General features: G+C 44.2%; 1 protein-coding gene across 1 annotated transcript; it reads right to left on the reverse strand.

Annotated features, from left to right (window-relative positions):
- Positions 1 to 3,041: 3,041 nt before the first annotated feature.
- On the reverse strand, positions 3,042 to 15,645 carry LOC110539005 (uncharacterized). Its single transcript, XM_021625964.3, has 4 exons — positions 15,183 to 15,645; positions 14,645 to 14,695; positions 5,713 to 5,779; positions 3,042 to 5,598 (listed from the first exon to the last, which is right to left on the reverse strand). The coding sequence occupies exons 1-4, from the start codon at positions 15,360 to 15,362 to the stop codon at positions 5,243 to 5,245; spliced, it is 654 nt and encodes a 217-aa protein (XP_021481639.3). The 5' UTR covers positions 15,363 to 15,645; the 3' UTR covers positions 3,042 to 5,242.
- Between the last annotated feature and the right edge of the window lie 204 nt (positions 15,646 to 15,849).

Raw genomic sequence — 15,849 nt, forward strand, 5'->3', positions numbered from 1 at the left:
GATCTTCTTTACTTAGCTCTCAGCCTCTGGAGGGTCTGTTCCTCGACAGCATAGTTAAAGGGAGGGCCCTTGAATGTATTATTCAACTAACGTGTGGGGGACACACTGTAAGGACCTCCTACTTTCACTTGATCTCTGGGGTCTCATGGTTCAGTAAGTCACACAACTATACAGATGTAGGATCTTAATTTAAGCCAGTTGGTTAGAGCAGGAAAATAATCCCTTAGCACCAGGAAATGTGAATTATTATGTGTTTTATAATTAATAGACATTTTTGTAGGGGTACAGTGCATTCGGAAAGAATTCAGACCCCTTGACTTTTTTCACATTTTGTTACGTTACAACCTTATTCTAAAATGTATTAAATCAAATGCTTGTCTCATCAATCTACACACAATACCCCATAATGACAGAGCGAAAACAGGTTTTTAGAAATTTCAGAAAATGTATTAATAATACAGAAATACCGTATTTACACAAGTATTCATACCCTTTGCTATGAGACTCATCATTCTTCAATGGAAGAAGTTTGGAACCACCAAGCCTCTTCCTAGAGCTAGCCACCCGACCAAACTGAGCAATCGGGGGAGAAGGGCCTTCTTCAGGGAGGTGACCAAGAACCCGATGATCACTCCGACAGAGCTACAGAAGGACAACCATCTATGCAGCACTCCACCAAGAACACCTTTATGGTAGAGTGGCCAGACGGAAGCCAATCCTCAGTAAAAGGCAAAATAGCTGTGCACCGATGCTCTCCATCCAACCTGACAGAGCTTGAGAGAATCTGCAGAGAATAATGGGAGAAACTCCCCAAATACAGGTGTGCCAAGCTTGTAGCATCATACCCAAGAAGACTCGAGGCTGTAATCACTGCCAAAGGTGCTTCAGCAAAGTACTGAGTAAAGGGACTGAATGCGTGAGTTGGGTGGATTTTCGATGTTAGTTTTTCTATGATTTTCTATTTCTGTGTTTGGCCTGGTATGGTTCTCAATCAGAGGCAGCAGTCAATCGTTGTCCCTGATTGAGAACCATATTTAGGTAGCCTGTTTTTCCACCTGGGTTTCGTGGTTGTTTGTTTTCAGTCTGTGTGTCTACACCAGACAGAACTGTTCCGGTTGTTTCTTTGTTGTTTTGTTATTCAGTGTTCAATTTTCATTAAATAAGATGAACACTTACCACGCTCCGCTTTGGTCCTCACTTTCTTCCCACGACAGCCGTTACAGAACCACCCACCACCAAAGGACCAAGCAGCGTGGTAACGGGCAGCAGCAGCAGCGATCGCAGGACTCCTGGACATGGGAGGAGATTCTGGATGGCAAGGGACCCTGGGCACAGGCTGGAGAATATTGCCGCCCCCAAGGCTGAGCTGGAGGCAGCGAAAGCCGAGAGGCGGTGGTATGAGGAGGCAGCACGGCGGTGTGGTTGGAAGCCCGAGAGGCAGCCCCAAAGATTTCTTGGGGGGGCACACGGGGAGTGTGGCTAAGTCAGGTAGGAGACCTGAGCCAACTCCCCGTGCTTACCGTGGAGAGAGAGGGACCGGGCAGGCACCGTGTTATGCCGTGAGGCGCACGGTGTCCCCGGTGTGTGTGCATAGCCCGGTGCGGTACATTGCAGCGCCTCGTATCGGCCGGTCTAGAGTGGGCATCGAGCCAGGTGCCATGAAGCCGGCTCAGCCCATCTGGTCTCCAGTGCGTCTCCTCGGGCCGGTGTACATGGCACCAGCCCTACGCATGGGGTCCCCGGTTCGCCAGCACACATCAGTCAGCCAGGAGCTGCCGGAGCCGTCAGTCAGCCAGGAGCTGCCGAGCTGTCAGTCAGCCAGGAGCTGCCGGAGCCGTCAGTCAGCCAGGAGCTGCCGGAGCCGTCAGTCAGCCAGGAGCTGCCGGAGCCGTCAGTCAGCCAGGAGCTGCCGGAGCCGTCCGCTACGCCAGCGCTGCCGGAATCGCCCTTCACTCCGGAGCTGCTGGAGTCTCCTGTCCGTCCGGTGCTGCCGGAATCTCCCGTCCATTCGGTACCCGTGGCTTGGGTCCGAGGTCCGAGGTCGCTGCGAGGGTCGCCGCGTTAAAGAGGCCACGGAGGCAGGTAGAGAAGCGGAGGACTATGGTGGAGTGGGGTCCACGTCCCGTGCCAGAGCCGCCACCGCGGTCAGACACCCACCCAGACCCTCCCCTATAGGTTTAGGTTTTGCGGCTGGAGTCCGCACCTTTGGGGGGGGGGTACTGTCACGTTCTGACCTTAGTTCCTTTGTTTTGTCTTTTGTTTTAGTATGGTCAGGGCGTGAGTTGGGTGGGTTGTCTATGTTAGTTTTTATATGATTTTCTATTTCTGTGTTTGACTTGGTATGGTTCTCAATCAGAGGCCGCTGTCAATCGTTGTCCCTGATCGCGAACCATCTTTAGGTAGCCTGTTTTCGATTGTGTTTTGTGGGTGTTTGTTTTCAGTCTGTGTGTCTACACCAGACAGAACTGTTCCGGTTGTTTCTTTGTTGTTTTGTTATTCAGTGTTCAATTTTCATTAAATAAGATGAACACTTACCACGCTCCGCTTTGGTCCTCACTTTCTTCCCACGACAGCTGTTACAGGAAAAACAATTTCATCAATTTTAGAATGAGGCTGTAATGTAACAAAATGTGGAAAAAGTCAAGGGGTCTGAATACTTTCTGAATGCACTGTAGATACAGTTTTCTTAATGGAAAATCAAGTCTGAAATTTCAGTGTAGAAATTACAAACTTTAGAAGCCTTTTTAAACCTCAAATACACAAGTTATTCTGCAACAGGGGGATCAAATGATGATCCTACATCTGTAGTTCGATATGGCCCTTATTTCACTGTGTTGGTAATGATTCACATCTGGTGGTTTCACATCTGTTTATTATAGCTCTCACCCCCCACAGCGTTGGTATGACACAATTAGACTTAAATCTATTTGTGCTTTATTTTTATATAATTTCCCAACATGTCATGATTTAGTCCTCATTTCTGTCATTTTGGCTTCAACAAACAATATTTGAAGGTGAAATAAAAGCCATATACAAGTCAATTATTCTACTTCATTTATTTGTTTGGAGAAAAAAAAAATCCAGTGCTTTCTTAATATAATAGATTACATTCATGTTTCCCAGTGGGAACTTCACTTGTGGAATTCGTAACAACGTACATTTTATCCTAGTTTATTTGGCGCTATAAAGTAGGTTTCCATCCAATTTGCGTTAGATTTTCATGCTAATATTCTAAAATCTGCTAAAAAGGTATGTGCATTCCCCCGCCAGGGATGTTTCCATCAAACATACTTTTTTATGTGCTTTGGCAAAGTGGGTGGGATTATATCCTGCCTGTTTGGCCCTGTCTGGGGATATCATCGGATGGGGCCACAGTGTCTCCTGACCCCTCCTGTCTCAGCCTCCAGTACTTATGCTGCAGTAGTTTATGTGTCGGGGGGCTAGGGTCAGTCTGTTATATCTGGAGTACTTCTCCTGTTTTATCGGGTGTCCTGTGTGAATTTAAGTATGCTCTCTCTAATTCTCTCTTTCTCTCTTTCTTTCTTTCTCTCTCTCGGAGGACCTGTCCCAGACCTGCTGTTTTCAACTCTCTAGAGACAGCAGGAGTGGTAGAGATACTCTTAATGTGCGGCTATGAAAAGCCAACTAACATTTACTCCTGAGGTGCTGACTTGTTGCACCCTCAACAACTACTGTGATTATTATTATTTATGAACATTTGAACATCTTGGCCATGTTCTGTTATAATCTCCACCCAGCACAGCCAAAAGAGGACTGGCCACCCCTCATAGCCTGGTTCCTCTCTAGGTTTCTTCCTAGGTTTTGGCCTTTCTAGGGAATTTTTCCTAGCCACCGTGCTTCTACACCTGCATTGCTTGCTGTTTGGGGTTTTAGGCTGGGTTTCTGTACAGCACTTTGAGATATCAGCTGATGTACGAAGGGCTATATAAATACATTTGATTTGAGATACAGTGCGGTTGGCTACCAACATAATGCGATTATTGGATAAGAGCAATATTATTTGTATTTGTCAAAAGGCAGCCAAGAATCGATCATCATCGCCAGAAGAAGACCCTCGATATTTATTGAAAAGTTATTGAAAAGTTCATCATAATGCATTTAATCTGTAGCCAATAAACTGCATGCTTTCCCGAGTCATAGTGGCATGACTCCAAGTTTACTTCGACATGGTGGTTATTACATCAATATTTGGGCATGAAGGTGTTTTACCGACACAAAAAGATCCCACCTTTTGTCTACATTTGGAAGGTTTACCGAAACATTTTCTGTTTCCATCAGGCCTGTCATTAAATGTTTTACCTGACGTACTTTACTGGCATAAAACGTCTGAATGGAAACCTGGTTAGTGACATACATTCATTGATTATCTCTACATCTCATCCTACAACATCCTCAACATGTCCTTCAAAATAGATATAGAAAATAAATAAGAAGAAAATAATAATAAGATAATATTGTAATAAGACATAAATAGGTAAAAAACTAACATTTTAAATACAAAGCAATACGCAAATATTAAAGTAATCATTAAAGATATGTTGATACTGTGCATTCTCTCAACAACCCTGTGCACAAGACTTGATAAGACAATCCCCTCATTCATAGCTTAAAAAAACAATATTTACTGGAAAAACATACTAACTATAATCCTGAGCGATAAAAACAATGCTGCTTCATCCAAGAGAGAAACATGCTAAAGTAACAGTACAACCCATAACCCATGATGACCAATACTTTTAAACATATTTTCCAACATTACAAGACACATTATTATATTACCTTTTTAATCCCCCTTCCCTGCAGGAGGCCTTTTGCATTTTGATAGGCCCTCATTGAAAATAAGAATTTGTTCTTAACTGATTTGCCTAGTTAAATAACGGTTAATAAAAATCTAATTAAAAAATCAGTAGAATTCTGGAAAGAAAATCCTTGCAGCTCAAAACGGGTTGGAAGGCTAGGTAGAGGATAAAGGAGTGGAATAATCTTCTGTGATGAGCAGGGAGTCGGACTGAATCAGTTTCAGTCAAATATACGGTGTCTCCCACATGATCTTCCCCACTACTCCATCTCTCTGACAGGTGGTGGGATGATGGGTTGATCCCAGTTAACTCCAGATCCCCAGGATCTATTCAATCAACCCCTACCAAATGACTTCCAGATCTAGCCCCCAGCATGTGTCTATGAAGACAGGAGTGTCTATATCCAATAGAATCTACAAATATCATTTTGGACCTATGATGCCCAGGTATGTGGCGGTGTAGGTGGTGTTGATCCTGGCACCAGGGGAGACAGTGACTGTGAGGGTGTCAGAGGCTGCTAGATCCACAGCCCTGCCCAGGAACCCTGTGCTGAGGGAGGTGTTGGTCATCCTTACTTCCAGCAGGACTTGGTTGGGCTTGTTCACTCTCACTATGTGCTGTCGAGACACCTCTGGTGTCTCCAGAGTAACCTGAAGATACAGGAAGTAACAACCATCCTGGTTGATGGTCAGGGATCCGCCCTTTAGGGAGACAAAATTATCCGCCTTGGACTGCGTCTTCCACTTGATCCCACTTCTCTCCACCGAGACATCATTATCTGTGGATGATAAATTGAAAACTGGCATCAGTAATGTGGCTAGAATTGGAATATAAATTAAATTGTGACTATATCTAAAAATTCAAAGAGACTGAACTTTCTAAGAACTCTCACCATCTATACCTGTGGGTTCAAAGGTGAGCATTTGCCATGGCACTCTTTGTGGCTCCAGGGGTATGCTCTGTGAAGACAGAAATAACTTGTCATTAGTCACTGATCTCTCTACTCATTGAAGTAATGGTGGGCATCCAAGCATCACAAATCAAATCCTAACAGTAAAACAAAGAAGGGTTGTGGTCAATTCCATTTCAATTCCAGTCAATTCAAAAGTCATTTTCATTGAAAAGCACTGAAGATAATTGGAACTGGAATTTGAATTTCAGTGTACTTCCTGAATTGACTGGAATTGAAATATAATTAACCCCAACCCTGGAACAAAGTATGATCTTCAAACTATCATTTTTATCTGTGACAGGGTACGAACTACAGCTGTTGTCTATGTTCCCCTGGGGACCCTGTTTAGGGAAGCACAGGCAGGAAAGTATAAAAGCAACCCTCATGTAGAAAAGGCCCATGGAGTTGGTGGAATACTCCTTTAATTCATTGCCATTTACTCAGCTGGGCCGGGGGCGCTTTAATTAGGTCAGGTGGAAATGTCCGACAGATCTCAACTCCATAAAAGGAGGAAATTGGCATCGCCTGATCTCGCTGCTTTCTCTTCCTTAAGTTCTGTGCGTCCATGAATCCACGTAAATCCACCGACTATGTTACCTTTCATCTGAATTATCTGTGGCGATCGGGAGAGTGGGCCATTCAGTTACTCTTAATAGTTATTACCGCGGAGCGCGGCTTGGAGCGCAGCTTCAAACATATTGTGTAATGTGAATTGTCAATGATCACGGCCCTACGGATCCTCATAGGCCAATTATGCAATCGATATGGTTCATATGTATTGACATTAATTATATGTACACATGAAGACAATTGAAAGGGTTGAAATGAGAAACGTCATTGTTTGCTAACTGATTGACTTTGATAATGGGGATTATAGATTGGATAACCATTCACTGTTTGTATTCTTTCATGATTTATGATAAATAGTTACGAGCCTAAATGACTCGCGGATGATTACTATTGACTTAATGAACTGAACTGTTGAACTCCCTAACTTATGTTAATAATGAATGATCTGATTTGATCTTTGATTATGAATTTGATTGGATACATGTTATTTGTTTCCCTTTGTGATGCAGCACAGACTACTCAGTAAATATACCACTTTATGGTTAAAGGAATTCCTGCCTCAGTCTCATCCATTCCTCTGTCACCTGACACGTGACCACCTGTTCACCTTCACTGTCAGTCATCCTACCTGTCCAGCTACCCACACAGATTCCACTAATCTTTCACCTCAGTATCTGCAGAGACCGAAGAGGAAGTGAAACACCCAACTTGCTGGGCATGGGGGCATGGGTTGATGAAAGTCAATGAACTAAGTAGACAAGACCAGACCAGCCTAAGCTGCCATTGCATTGGTGTCAATAGTAAATGGCTTGAGTGGAGGAAATGGCGACTGTGCTTGAACCTGAAAGTGCAGCAAGTGAAGTGCGTGACAGTGAATGGAAAATTGTGAAATCAAAGAATGGAACAAAATTATCAAAAGTTGTAGTAGAAGACAACGACCGGTCCAATAATGCATTTCTTATTGAACTGAGTTTTTTGGACAAGGAGATTCATTTGGGAAATCCATTAGTAATATCGAGGACTGTGAATAAAGCAGTGGGAAAGGTGAATTCAATCAAGGTGACTAGAAGTGGCCTTGTTTGTGTTGATGAAGAACAGAATAAATGCCTGCCAAAGGAGTTATAGCTGGAGTCTGTGCATGAGTACCTTAGTCAAAAATCCCAGGAGTGGTCAGTGCACGTCACCTGACCCATATGGTAAATGGAAGGAAGGAGAAAAGCCTATCGATATTATTGTTGTTTGATGAGACTCTACCTGAATATGTGAAGATTGGATACAGTATGTGAGGTACGTGGTGAGAGCATTTGTGTCCAAACCATTACAGTGTGGAATTTGTAAAGGACATGGTTACGTGTCAAATGTTTGCAGATGGGAGAAGTATAGTATTGAAGAATCTGTCAATGGAAAGTGTTGCAACTGTGGTGGGGATCATTCTCCGGACTTCCTTGCATGCCCTGTTAGGGTGAAAGAGGTTGAGGTGCCAAGAATCAGGGCTGGCAGCAGATTTCTTATGTGGATCTCTTATGTGGAGGCAGTGAAGAGTTGAAGGAGCAAGAGGCAACAGTGTTGAAGATATGGAGGTGGATGCATTCCAACCAGTTGCTAGTGTTTTAAGTCAATTGAGTGATCTGGATACACTCATGGTGAAGAAAGTGGATTTTGTGGCATTTATAGCCACAGTGACTAAGTGTCTAAGAAGTCCAAGAAGCTGGACATCATTATATCTGCAGCTGAGAAGTTTTTGGGGCTCCAGGACTTCATGGCAGAAGCACTGCAAGGACTATTGTTGCTAGTAAATGTCCTGCCCTCACAGGAGTCTTTATAGCCTGTGTAGGGACCTGATTGGAATTTTGTTTTTTTACAGAAAAGCAGATTGATTTTGTTTAGTTAACTTATTTTTTGATAGATTGTAAGATATTTGATTTATTTTTACCCACATTATTTCCTTTTTGGGGATCCTTATTATTCACCTGCACAGTAGCAGGCGGAATGCACATCACATCAAATTGTTGCGAACGCCATTGTACCATAGTTCACTCAGGCCATTCTTCTTCTATCTTAATTTATCCACCAGTTTTGGTATTTGTTCAAGAGAGCTTTTTGTCCCTGAAGAGAATTTGGAGATGCTGTACTGTATTGATGCTGAGCAAGTTCATGTTTGAGGGCAACCATTTTGAAAACCATGCTGATTTTTTTTAAAGAGTTTGGGGTGAGGTCAAATGTGCTCTGAAGGTGTGTTTGTTACATTATCTGTATATATATATATATATATATATATATTTTAAATGTTATCTTTATTTAACTAGGCAAGTCAGTTAAAAACAAATTCTTATTTTCAATGACGGCCTAGGAACAGTGGGTTAACTGCCTGTTCAGCGGCAGAACGACAGATTTGTACCTTGTCCGCTTGGGGATTTGAACTTGCAACCTTCTGTTTGCTAGTCCAACGCTCTAACCACTAGGCTACCCTGCCGCCCCATGCTGATATACAGTACCAGTCAAAGGTTTGGACACCTACTCATTCAAGGGTTGACTATTTTCTACATAGAAGAATAATGGTGATGACATCAACACTAAATTTGATCAGCATATCGATTGCGCAACCAGGGGTGGAAAGACCTTGGACCATTGTTACTCTAACTTCCGCGACGCATATAAGGCCCTGCCCCGCCCCCCTTTCGGAAAAGCTGACCACGACTCCATTTTGTTGATCCCTGCCTACAGACAGAAACTAAAACAAGAGGCTCCCACGCTGAGGTCTGTCCAACGCTGGTCCGACCAAGCTGACTCCACACTCCAAGACTGCTTCCATCACGTGGACTGGGATATGTTTCGTATTGCGTCAGATAACAATATTGACGAATACGCTGATTCGGTGTGCGAGTTCATTAGAACGTGCGTTGAAGATGTCGTTCCCATAGCAACGATTAAAACATTCCCTAACCAGAAACCGTGGATTGATGGCAGCATTCGCGTGAAACTGAAAGCGCGAACCACTGCTTTTAATCAGGGCAAGGTGTCTGGTAACATGACCGAATACAAACAGTGCAGCTATTCCCTCCGCAAGGCTATCAAACAAGCTAAGCGTCAGTACAGAGACAAAGTAGAATCTCAATTCAACGGCTCAGACACAAGAGGCATGTGGCAGGGTCTACAGTCAATCACGGACTACAGGAAGAAATCCAGCCCAGTCACGGACCACGATGTCCTGCTCCCAGGCAGACTAAATAACTTTTTTGCCCGCTTTGAGGACAATACAGTGCCACTGACACGGCCTGCAATGAAAACATGCGGTCTCTCCTTCACTGCAGCCGAGGTGAGTAAGACATTTAAACGTGTTAACCCTCGCAAGGCTGCAGGCCCAGACGGCATCCCCAGCCGCGCCCTCAGAGCATGCGCAGACCAGCTGGCCGGTGTGTTTACGGACATATTCAATCAATCCCTATACCAGTCTGCTGTTCCCACATGCTTCAAGAGGGCCACCATTGTTCCTGTTCCCAAGAAAGCTAAGGTAACTGTAGCCCCGTAGCACTCACTTCCGTCATCATGAAGTGCTTTGAGAGACTAGTCAAGGACCATATCACCTCCACCCTACCTGACACCCTAGACCCACTCCAATTTGCTTACCGCCCAAATAGGTCCACAGACGATGCAATCTCAACCACACTGCACACTGCCCTAACCCATCTGGACAAGAGGAATACCTATGTGAGAATGCTGTTCATCGACTACAGCTCGGCATTCAACACCATAGTACCCTCCAAGCTCGTCATCAAGCTCGAGACCCTGGGTCTCAACCCCGCCCTGTGCAACTGGGTACTAGACTTCCTGACGGGCCGCCCCCAGGTGGTGAGGGTAGGCAACAACATCTCCTCCCCGCTGATCCTCAACACTGGGGCCCCACAAGGGTGCGTTCTGAGCCCTCTCCTGTACTCCCTGTTCACCCACGACTGCGTGGCCACGCACGCCTCCAACTCAATCATCAAGTTTGCGGACGACACAACAGTGGTAGGCTTGATTACCAACAACGACGAGACGGCCTACAGGGAGGAGGTGAGGGCCCTCGGAGTGTGGTGTCAGGAAAATAACCTCACACTCAACGTCAACAAAACTAAGGAGATGATTGTGGACTTCAGGAAACAGCAGAGGGAACACCCCCCTATCCACATCGATGGAACAGTAGTGGAGAGGGTAGCAAGTTTTAAGTTCCTCGGCATACACATCACAGACAAACTGAATTGGTCCACTCACACAGACAGCATCGTGAAGAAGGCGCAGCAGCGCCTCTTCAACCTCAGGAGGCTGAAGAAATGCGGCTTGTCACCAAAAGCACTCACAAACTTCTACAGATGCACAATCGAGAGCATCCTGGCGGGCTGTATCACCGCCTGGTACGGCAACTGCTCCGCCCTCAACCGTAAGGCTCTCCAGAGGGTAGTGAGGTCTGCACAACGCATCACCGGGGGCAAACTACCTGCCCTCCAGGACACCTACACCACCCGATGTTACAGGAAGGCCATAAAGATCATCAAGGACATCAACTGCCTGTTCACCCCGCTATCATCCAGAAGGCGAGGTCAGTACAGGTGCATCGAAGCTGGGACCGAGAGACTGAAAAACAGCTTCCATCTCAAGGCCATCAGACTGTTAAACAGCCACCACTAACATTGAGTGGCTGCTGCCAACACACTGACACTGACACTGACTCAACTCCAGCCACTTTAATAATGGCAATTGATGGGAAATGATGTAAATATATCACTAGCCACTTTAAACAATGCTACCTTATATAATGTTACTTACCCTACATTATTAATCTCATATGCATACGAATATACTGTACTCTATATCATCGACTGCATCCTTATGTAATACATGTATCACTAGCCACTTTAACTATGCCACTTTGTTTACATACTCATCTCATATGTATATACTGTACTCGATACCATCTACTGTATCTTGCCTATGCTGCTCTGTACCATCACTCATTCATATATCCTTATGTACATATTCTTTATCCCCTTACACTGTGTATAAGACAGTCGTTTTGGAATTGTTAGTTAGATTACTTGTTGGTTATTGCTGCATTGTCGGAACTAGAAGCACAAGAATTTCGCTACACTCGCATTAACATCTGCTAACCATGTGTATGTGACAAATAAAATTTGATTTGATTTGACTATAAAATATGGAATATGTGGAATCATGTAGTAACCAAAAAAGTGTTAAACAAATCTAAATATATTTGAGATTCTTCAAAGTAGCCACCTTTTGCCTTGACAGCTTTGCACACTCTTGGCATTCTCTCAACCAGCTTCACCTGGAATGCTTTTCCAAGGAGATCCCACATATGCTGAGCACTTGTTGGCTGCTTTTCCTTCACTCTGCGATCCGACTCATCCCAGAACGACCTCAATTGGGTTGAGGTCGGGTGATTTTGGAGGCCAGGTCATCTGATGGAGCACTCCATCACTCTCCTTCTTGGTCAAATGGTCCTTACACAGCCTGGAGGTGTGTTGGGTCATTGTCCTGTTGAAAAACAAATGATAGTCCCACTAAGCGCAAACAAGATGGGATGGCGTATTGCTGCAGATTGCTGTGGTAGCCATGCAGGTTAAGTGTGCCTTGAATTCAAAATAAATCACTGACAGTGTCACCAGCAAGCACCCCAACACCATCACACTTCCTCCTCCATGCTTCATGGTGGGAACAACACATGCAGAGATCATCCTTTCATATACTCTGCATCTCACAAATACATGGCAGTTGGAACCAAAAATCTCAGTTTTGGAGTCATCAGACCAAAGGACAGATTTCCACCGGTCTAATGTTCATTGCTCATGTTTCTTGGCCCAAGCAAGTCTCTTCTCATTATTGGTGTCCTTTAGTGGTTTCTTCGCAGCAATTTGACAATGAAGGCTTGATTCACACAGTTGAATCACTCTGAACAGTTGATGTGTCTGTTACTTGAATTCTGTGAAGCATTTATTTGGGCTGCAATTTCTGAGGCTGGTAACTCTAATGAACTTATCCTCTGCATAAGAGGTAACTCTGGGTGTTCCTTTCCTGTGGCGATCCTCATGAGAGCCAGTTTCATCATAGCGCTTGATGGTTTTTGAGACTGCACTTTAAGAAATGCTTAAAGTTATTGAAATGTTCTGCATTGACTGACCTTCATGTCTTAACGTAATGATGGCCTGTCATTTCTCTTTGCTTATTTGAGCTGTTCTTGCCATAATATGGACTTGGTCTTTTACCAAATAGCACTATCTCCTGTATATCTTCCCTTCCTTGTCACAACACAACTGATTGATTGGCTCAAAAGCATCAAGATGGAAAGAAATTCCGCAGATTAACTTTTAACCAGGCACACCTGTTAATTGAAATGCATTCCAGGTGGCTACCTCATGAAGCTGGTTGAGAGAATGTCAAGAGTGTGCAAAGCTGTCATCAAGGCAAAGGGTGGCTGCTTTGAAGAATCTAAAATATATTTTGATTTAACACTTTTTTGGTTACTACATGATTCCATATGTGTAATTTCATAGTTTTGATGTCTTCACTATTATTCTACAATGTAGAAAATAGCCAAAATTAACAATAACCCTGGAATGAGTAGATATGTCCAAACATTTGACTGGTACTGTATGTGTGACAATATTAAAAATCTTCTATTCTGTGCTGCCCCTGCAATAGTGGATTCATTTTTTAGTTGGCTGCAGACTATTCTGTGTTTGGAGAGGGAGAGCAACCAGTAAAGTGACTCAGACCTCCATTAAGGTGATTGTTTATTCTGTTGTGCGTTTTATATTTCAGTGAAATATTTACTGTTTATTTAGTGTCCAACAAGCAAACCTAAACCTCTAAGCTTAATAACCTTTTAAAAATGTTACCGTACAATGGGCATAGCAGGACCTGTAGTTATTATATTACTTATGTCTAGATGTTACATATCCCTACAGAGTTTGCTGTCACTTATACAGATATAACAGTAAGTACAGTTATTTTAACATTAATGTTCCATATAGGGCAGGGATGTGCAACTTTGATGGGGAAGGGGGCCACACACTATCTGACCTCATCATGATGGGCTGCAGTGTCTCGCAGGTCTGCATACCCACACCCATATCCACACACACAGTCAGAGCTGGCCCTAACCTTTTGGGGGCCTTAAGTGACATTTTATTGTCTGATTGCTGACATTCTGTTTACCTGTCTAGAAGCGAGAGTGTGCCATGTGAGTGCTCAGTTGGGGAATCTATCTTTTAATTAAATTGCAGGGGATGGGGTTAGCATCAAACAATTGGATATAATACTTTCTTGTGCACTGCTCAGTGACGCAAACAACAACGTTTCCATTAGAAACGATTACGGATACCATCCAACACGGGAAACATGCTGCTACAACATGTACGACAACGTTTCCATCAGAAACGATTACGGATACCATCCAACACGGGAAACGTGCTGCTACAACATGTACGACAACGTTTCCATCAGAAACGATTACGGATACCATCCAACACGGGAAACGTGCTGCTACAACGTGTACGACAACGGGTCGGCGATTTCTCACAAGCTCTATGGAATGCCCTGAGACCCGGCTTATTGATCAATTAAATAAAGGTGTCTGGATTTGGGCTAGATGTTGCATGCCTATCACATTTAGGAATGAATTTCAACTAGTTGCCTCCATTAACACTTACTAATGGAGTATGCCACACGTTCATGATCGAAAAACAGAGATTGAAATCTGATTTCAGAGAAGGAAAATCTGCACAGTGGCATTTCCCTGCATGTGGATATGATGTTATGACATGTCACCTTTCCCTGCAGTGCGGTGAGGCTTGTGGTTGAGCCCTCTACTGTCTGAGAGCCTGGAGGATGATAAGTCAGACAGAGAAAGCGGGACTGACGAGGTATGGCCTAGCCTAGGCTCAGGTCCCTTCCAAGATGCATTCAAAATGATCTATTGCCGGGTTTCCAAAACATGGTCCGGGGTCCTCCCACAGGTACACGTTTAGGTTTTTGCCCTAACACCACAGCTTATTCAAATAATCAAGCCTTGATTATTTAAATCAGCTGTGTAGTACTAGGGCAAAAACCAAAACGTGTACCCCAGGGAGAACCCAGGACTGAGTTTCAGGAAACCCTGGTCTATTGTATATCCTATTGGCAGGTCATGTATGTTATGAATACTCTGTCTTGGAGGGGGCAAAATGAACAAATCGTTTGCATGGGACATGTTAAAACTTGTTTAGAGGTTGGAAACATGTTTAAACCCGTCTTGTGGTTAGCTTACCAGAGATGAGTCTGCTGTGGGTTTTGGAGCTGAAACTATTTCTGGCAGAGGCTGGGGGAGGGAGATGGGAAATATCATGACGATTGTCCTATCAGTAACTTGTAAGTAACTACATTTTGCCTGAGAAAAACATTTGTTTTCAGCTCTACTCTAGGCTTTATGAAACAGTATTAATATGATATACACAGTGATCATTCAGTAGCACACACCCAGCCCTTTCATATTGGAGAACAGGGTTCTGATGTCACCAGTGCTAAACCACACATAGTGATGCGTTTCCCCCACCAGCTGAGATGCTACTGAAACCACTTCAGAGGCTCGTACTCAACAGGTGCAACAGGCAGGTGTTTCCACAGCTACAATACTCCTCTCTATTGACACACATTAATCCAACTTCAAGATCTCATCTTAGTTTTACACAAAGTGAGCTACAATACATATCTCAGATTTAATTCAACTTGATTTCACTAACTATGTCCCTCCCTAACACACACCAGAGAGTGTGTAAGTGTGTGTCTATGCAGGTTAGCAGTCTTACCAGTGCGTGTGGCCTGGTGATGACGAGTAGGGTGATGCAGACCACATGGCTGACGGTGAGGAGACCGACCCAGAGAAGGAGTCCACTGACCAGGCGCCGCTGGCTCCCCTGGACCCCCGGGCTATGATGGTGGCAGTTCTCTGAAACCTCACAGCGATCCATTGACTGCTGCGGCATCATCAATCTGCAACGTCTGGCCGTGGGGGGGGGGGGGGAGAGAGGCTCGGGTAGAGCAACCTCAGTCCCCTGAGATGCAGCAGAGGGCGTGCAGGAAGAGAGAGAGAGATGGAGCCGCTGTGTGTTTGTCCTCTTGGCTTCCTCTGCTGTGAAACCTCAGAACACTGCTGTGTGTGTGTGTTGTGTCTGTATCCGACGAGGACGTCTTTATGTCTGTGTTCTGCTCTGTGTTTCTCTGTAGCTGTCCAGGACAGGAGGCAGGTCGGGCTGGTACTTTCCTGAGTGACTGAAGGAAAACAAAGATAACTCTTCACGTAGGGTAATGGCCCTCCTACTATTCACACTACTCTCATAGAGAAAGAGGAACACCACTCACAACCAATGAGAAAACGAGGGCGTGATAAACATTGACCTTTAAGTGAAAATGAGTCATTCACATCTTTCCCCTAAATAGATTTTACAATGTGATTTGTCAGCTACTACAATAAGC

This window comes from Oncorhynchus mykiss, chromosome 12, assembly GCF_057628025.1.
Source record: "Oncorhynchus mykiss isolate SJ-2025 chromosome 12, ASM5762802v1, whole genome shotgun sequence".
Lineage (NCBI taxonomy): Eukaryota > Metazoa > Chordata > Actinopteri > Salmoniformes > Salmonidae > Oncorhynchus > Oncorhynchus mykiss.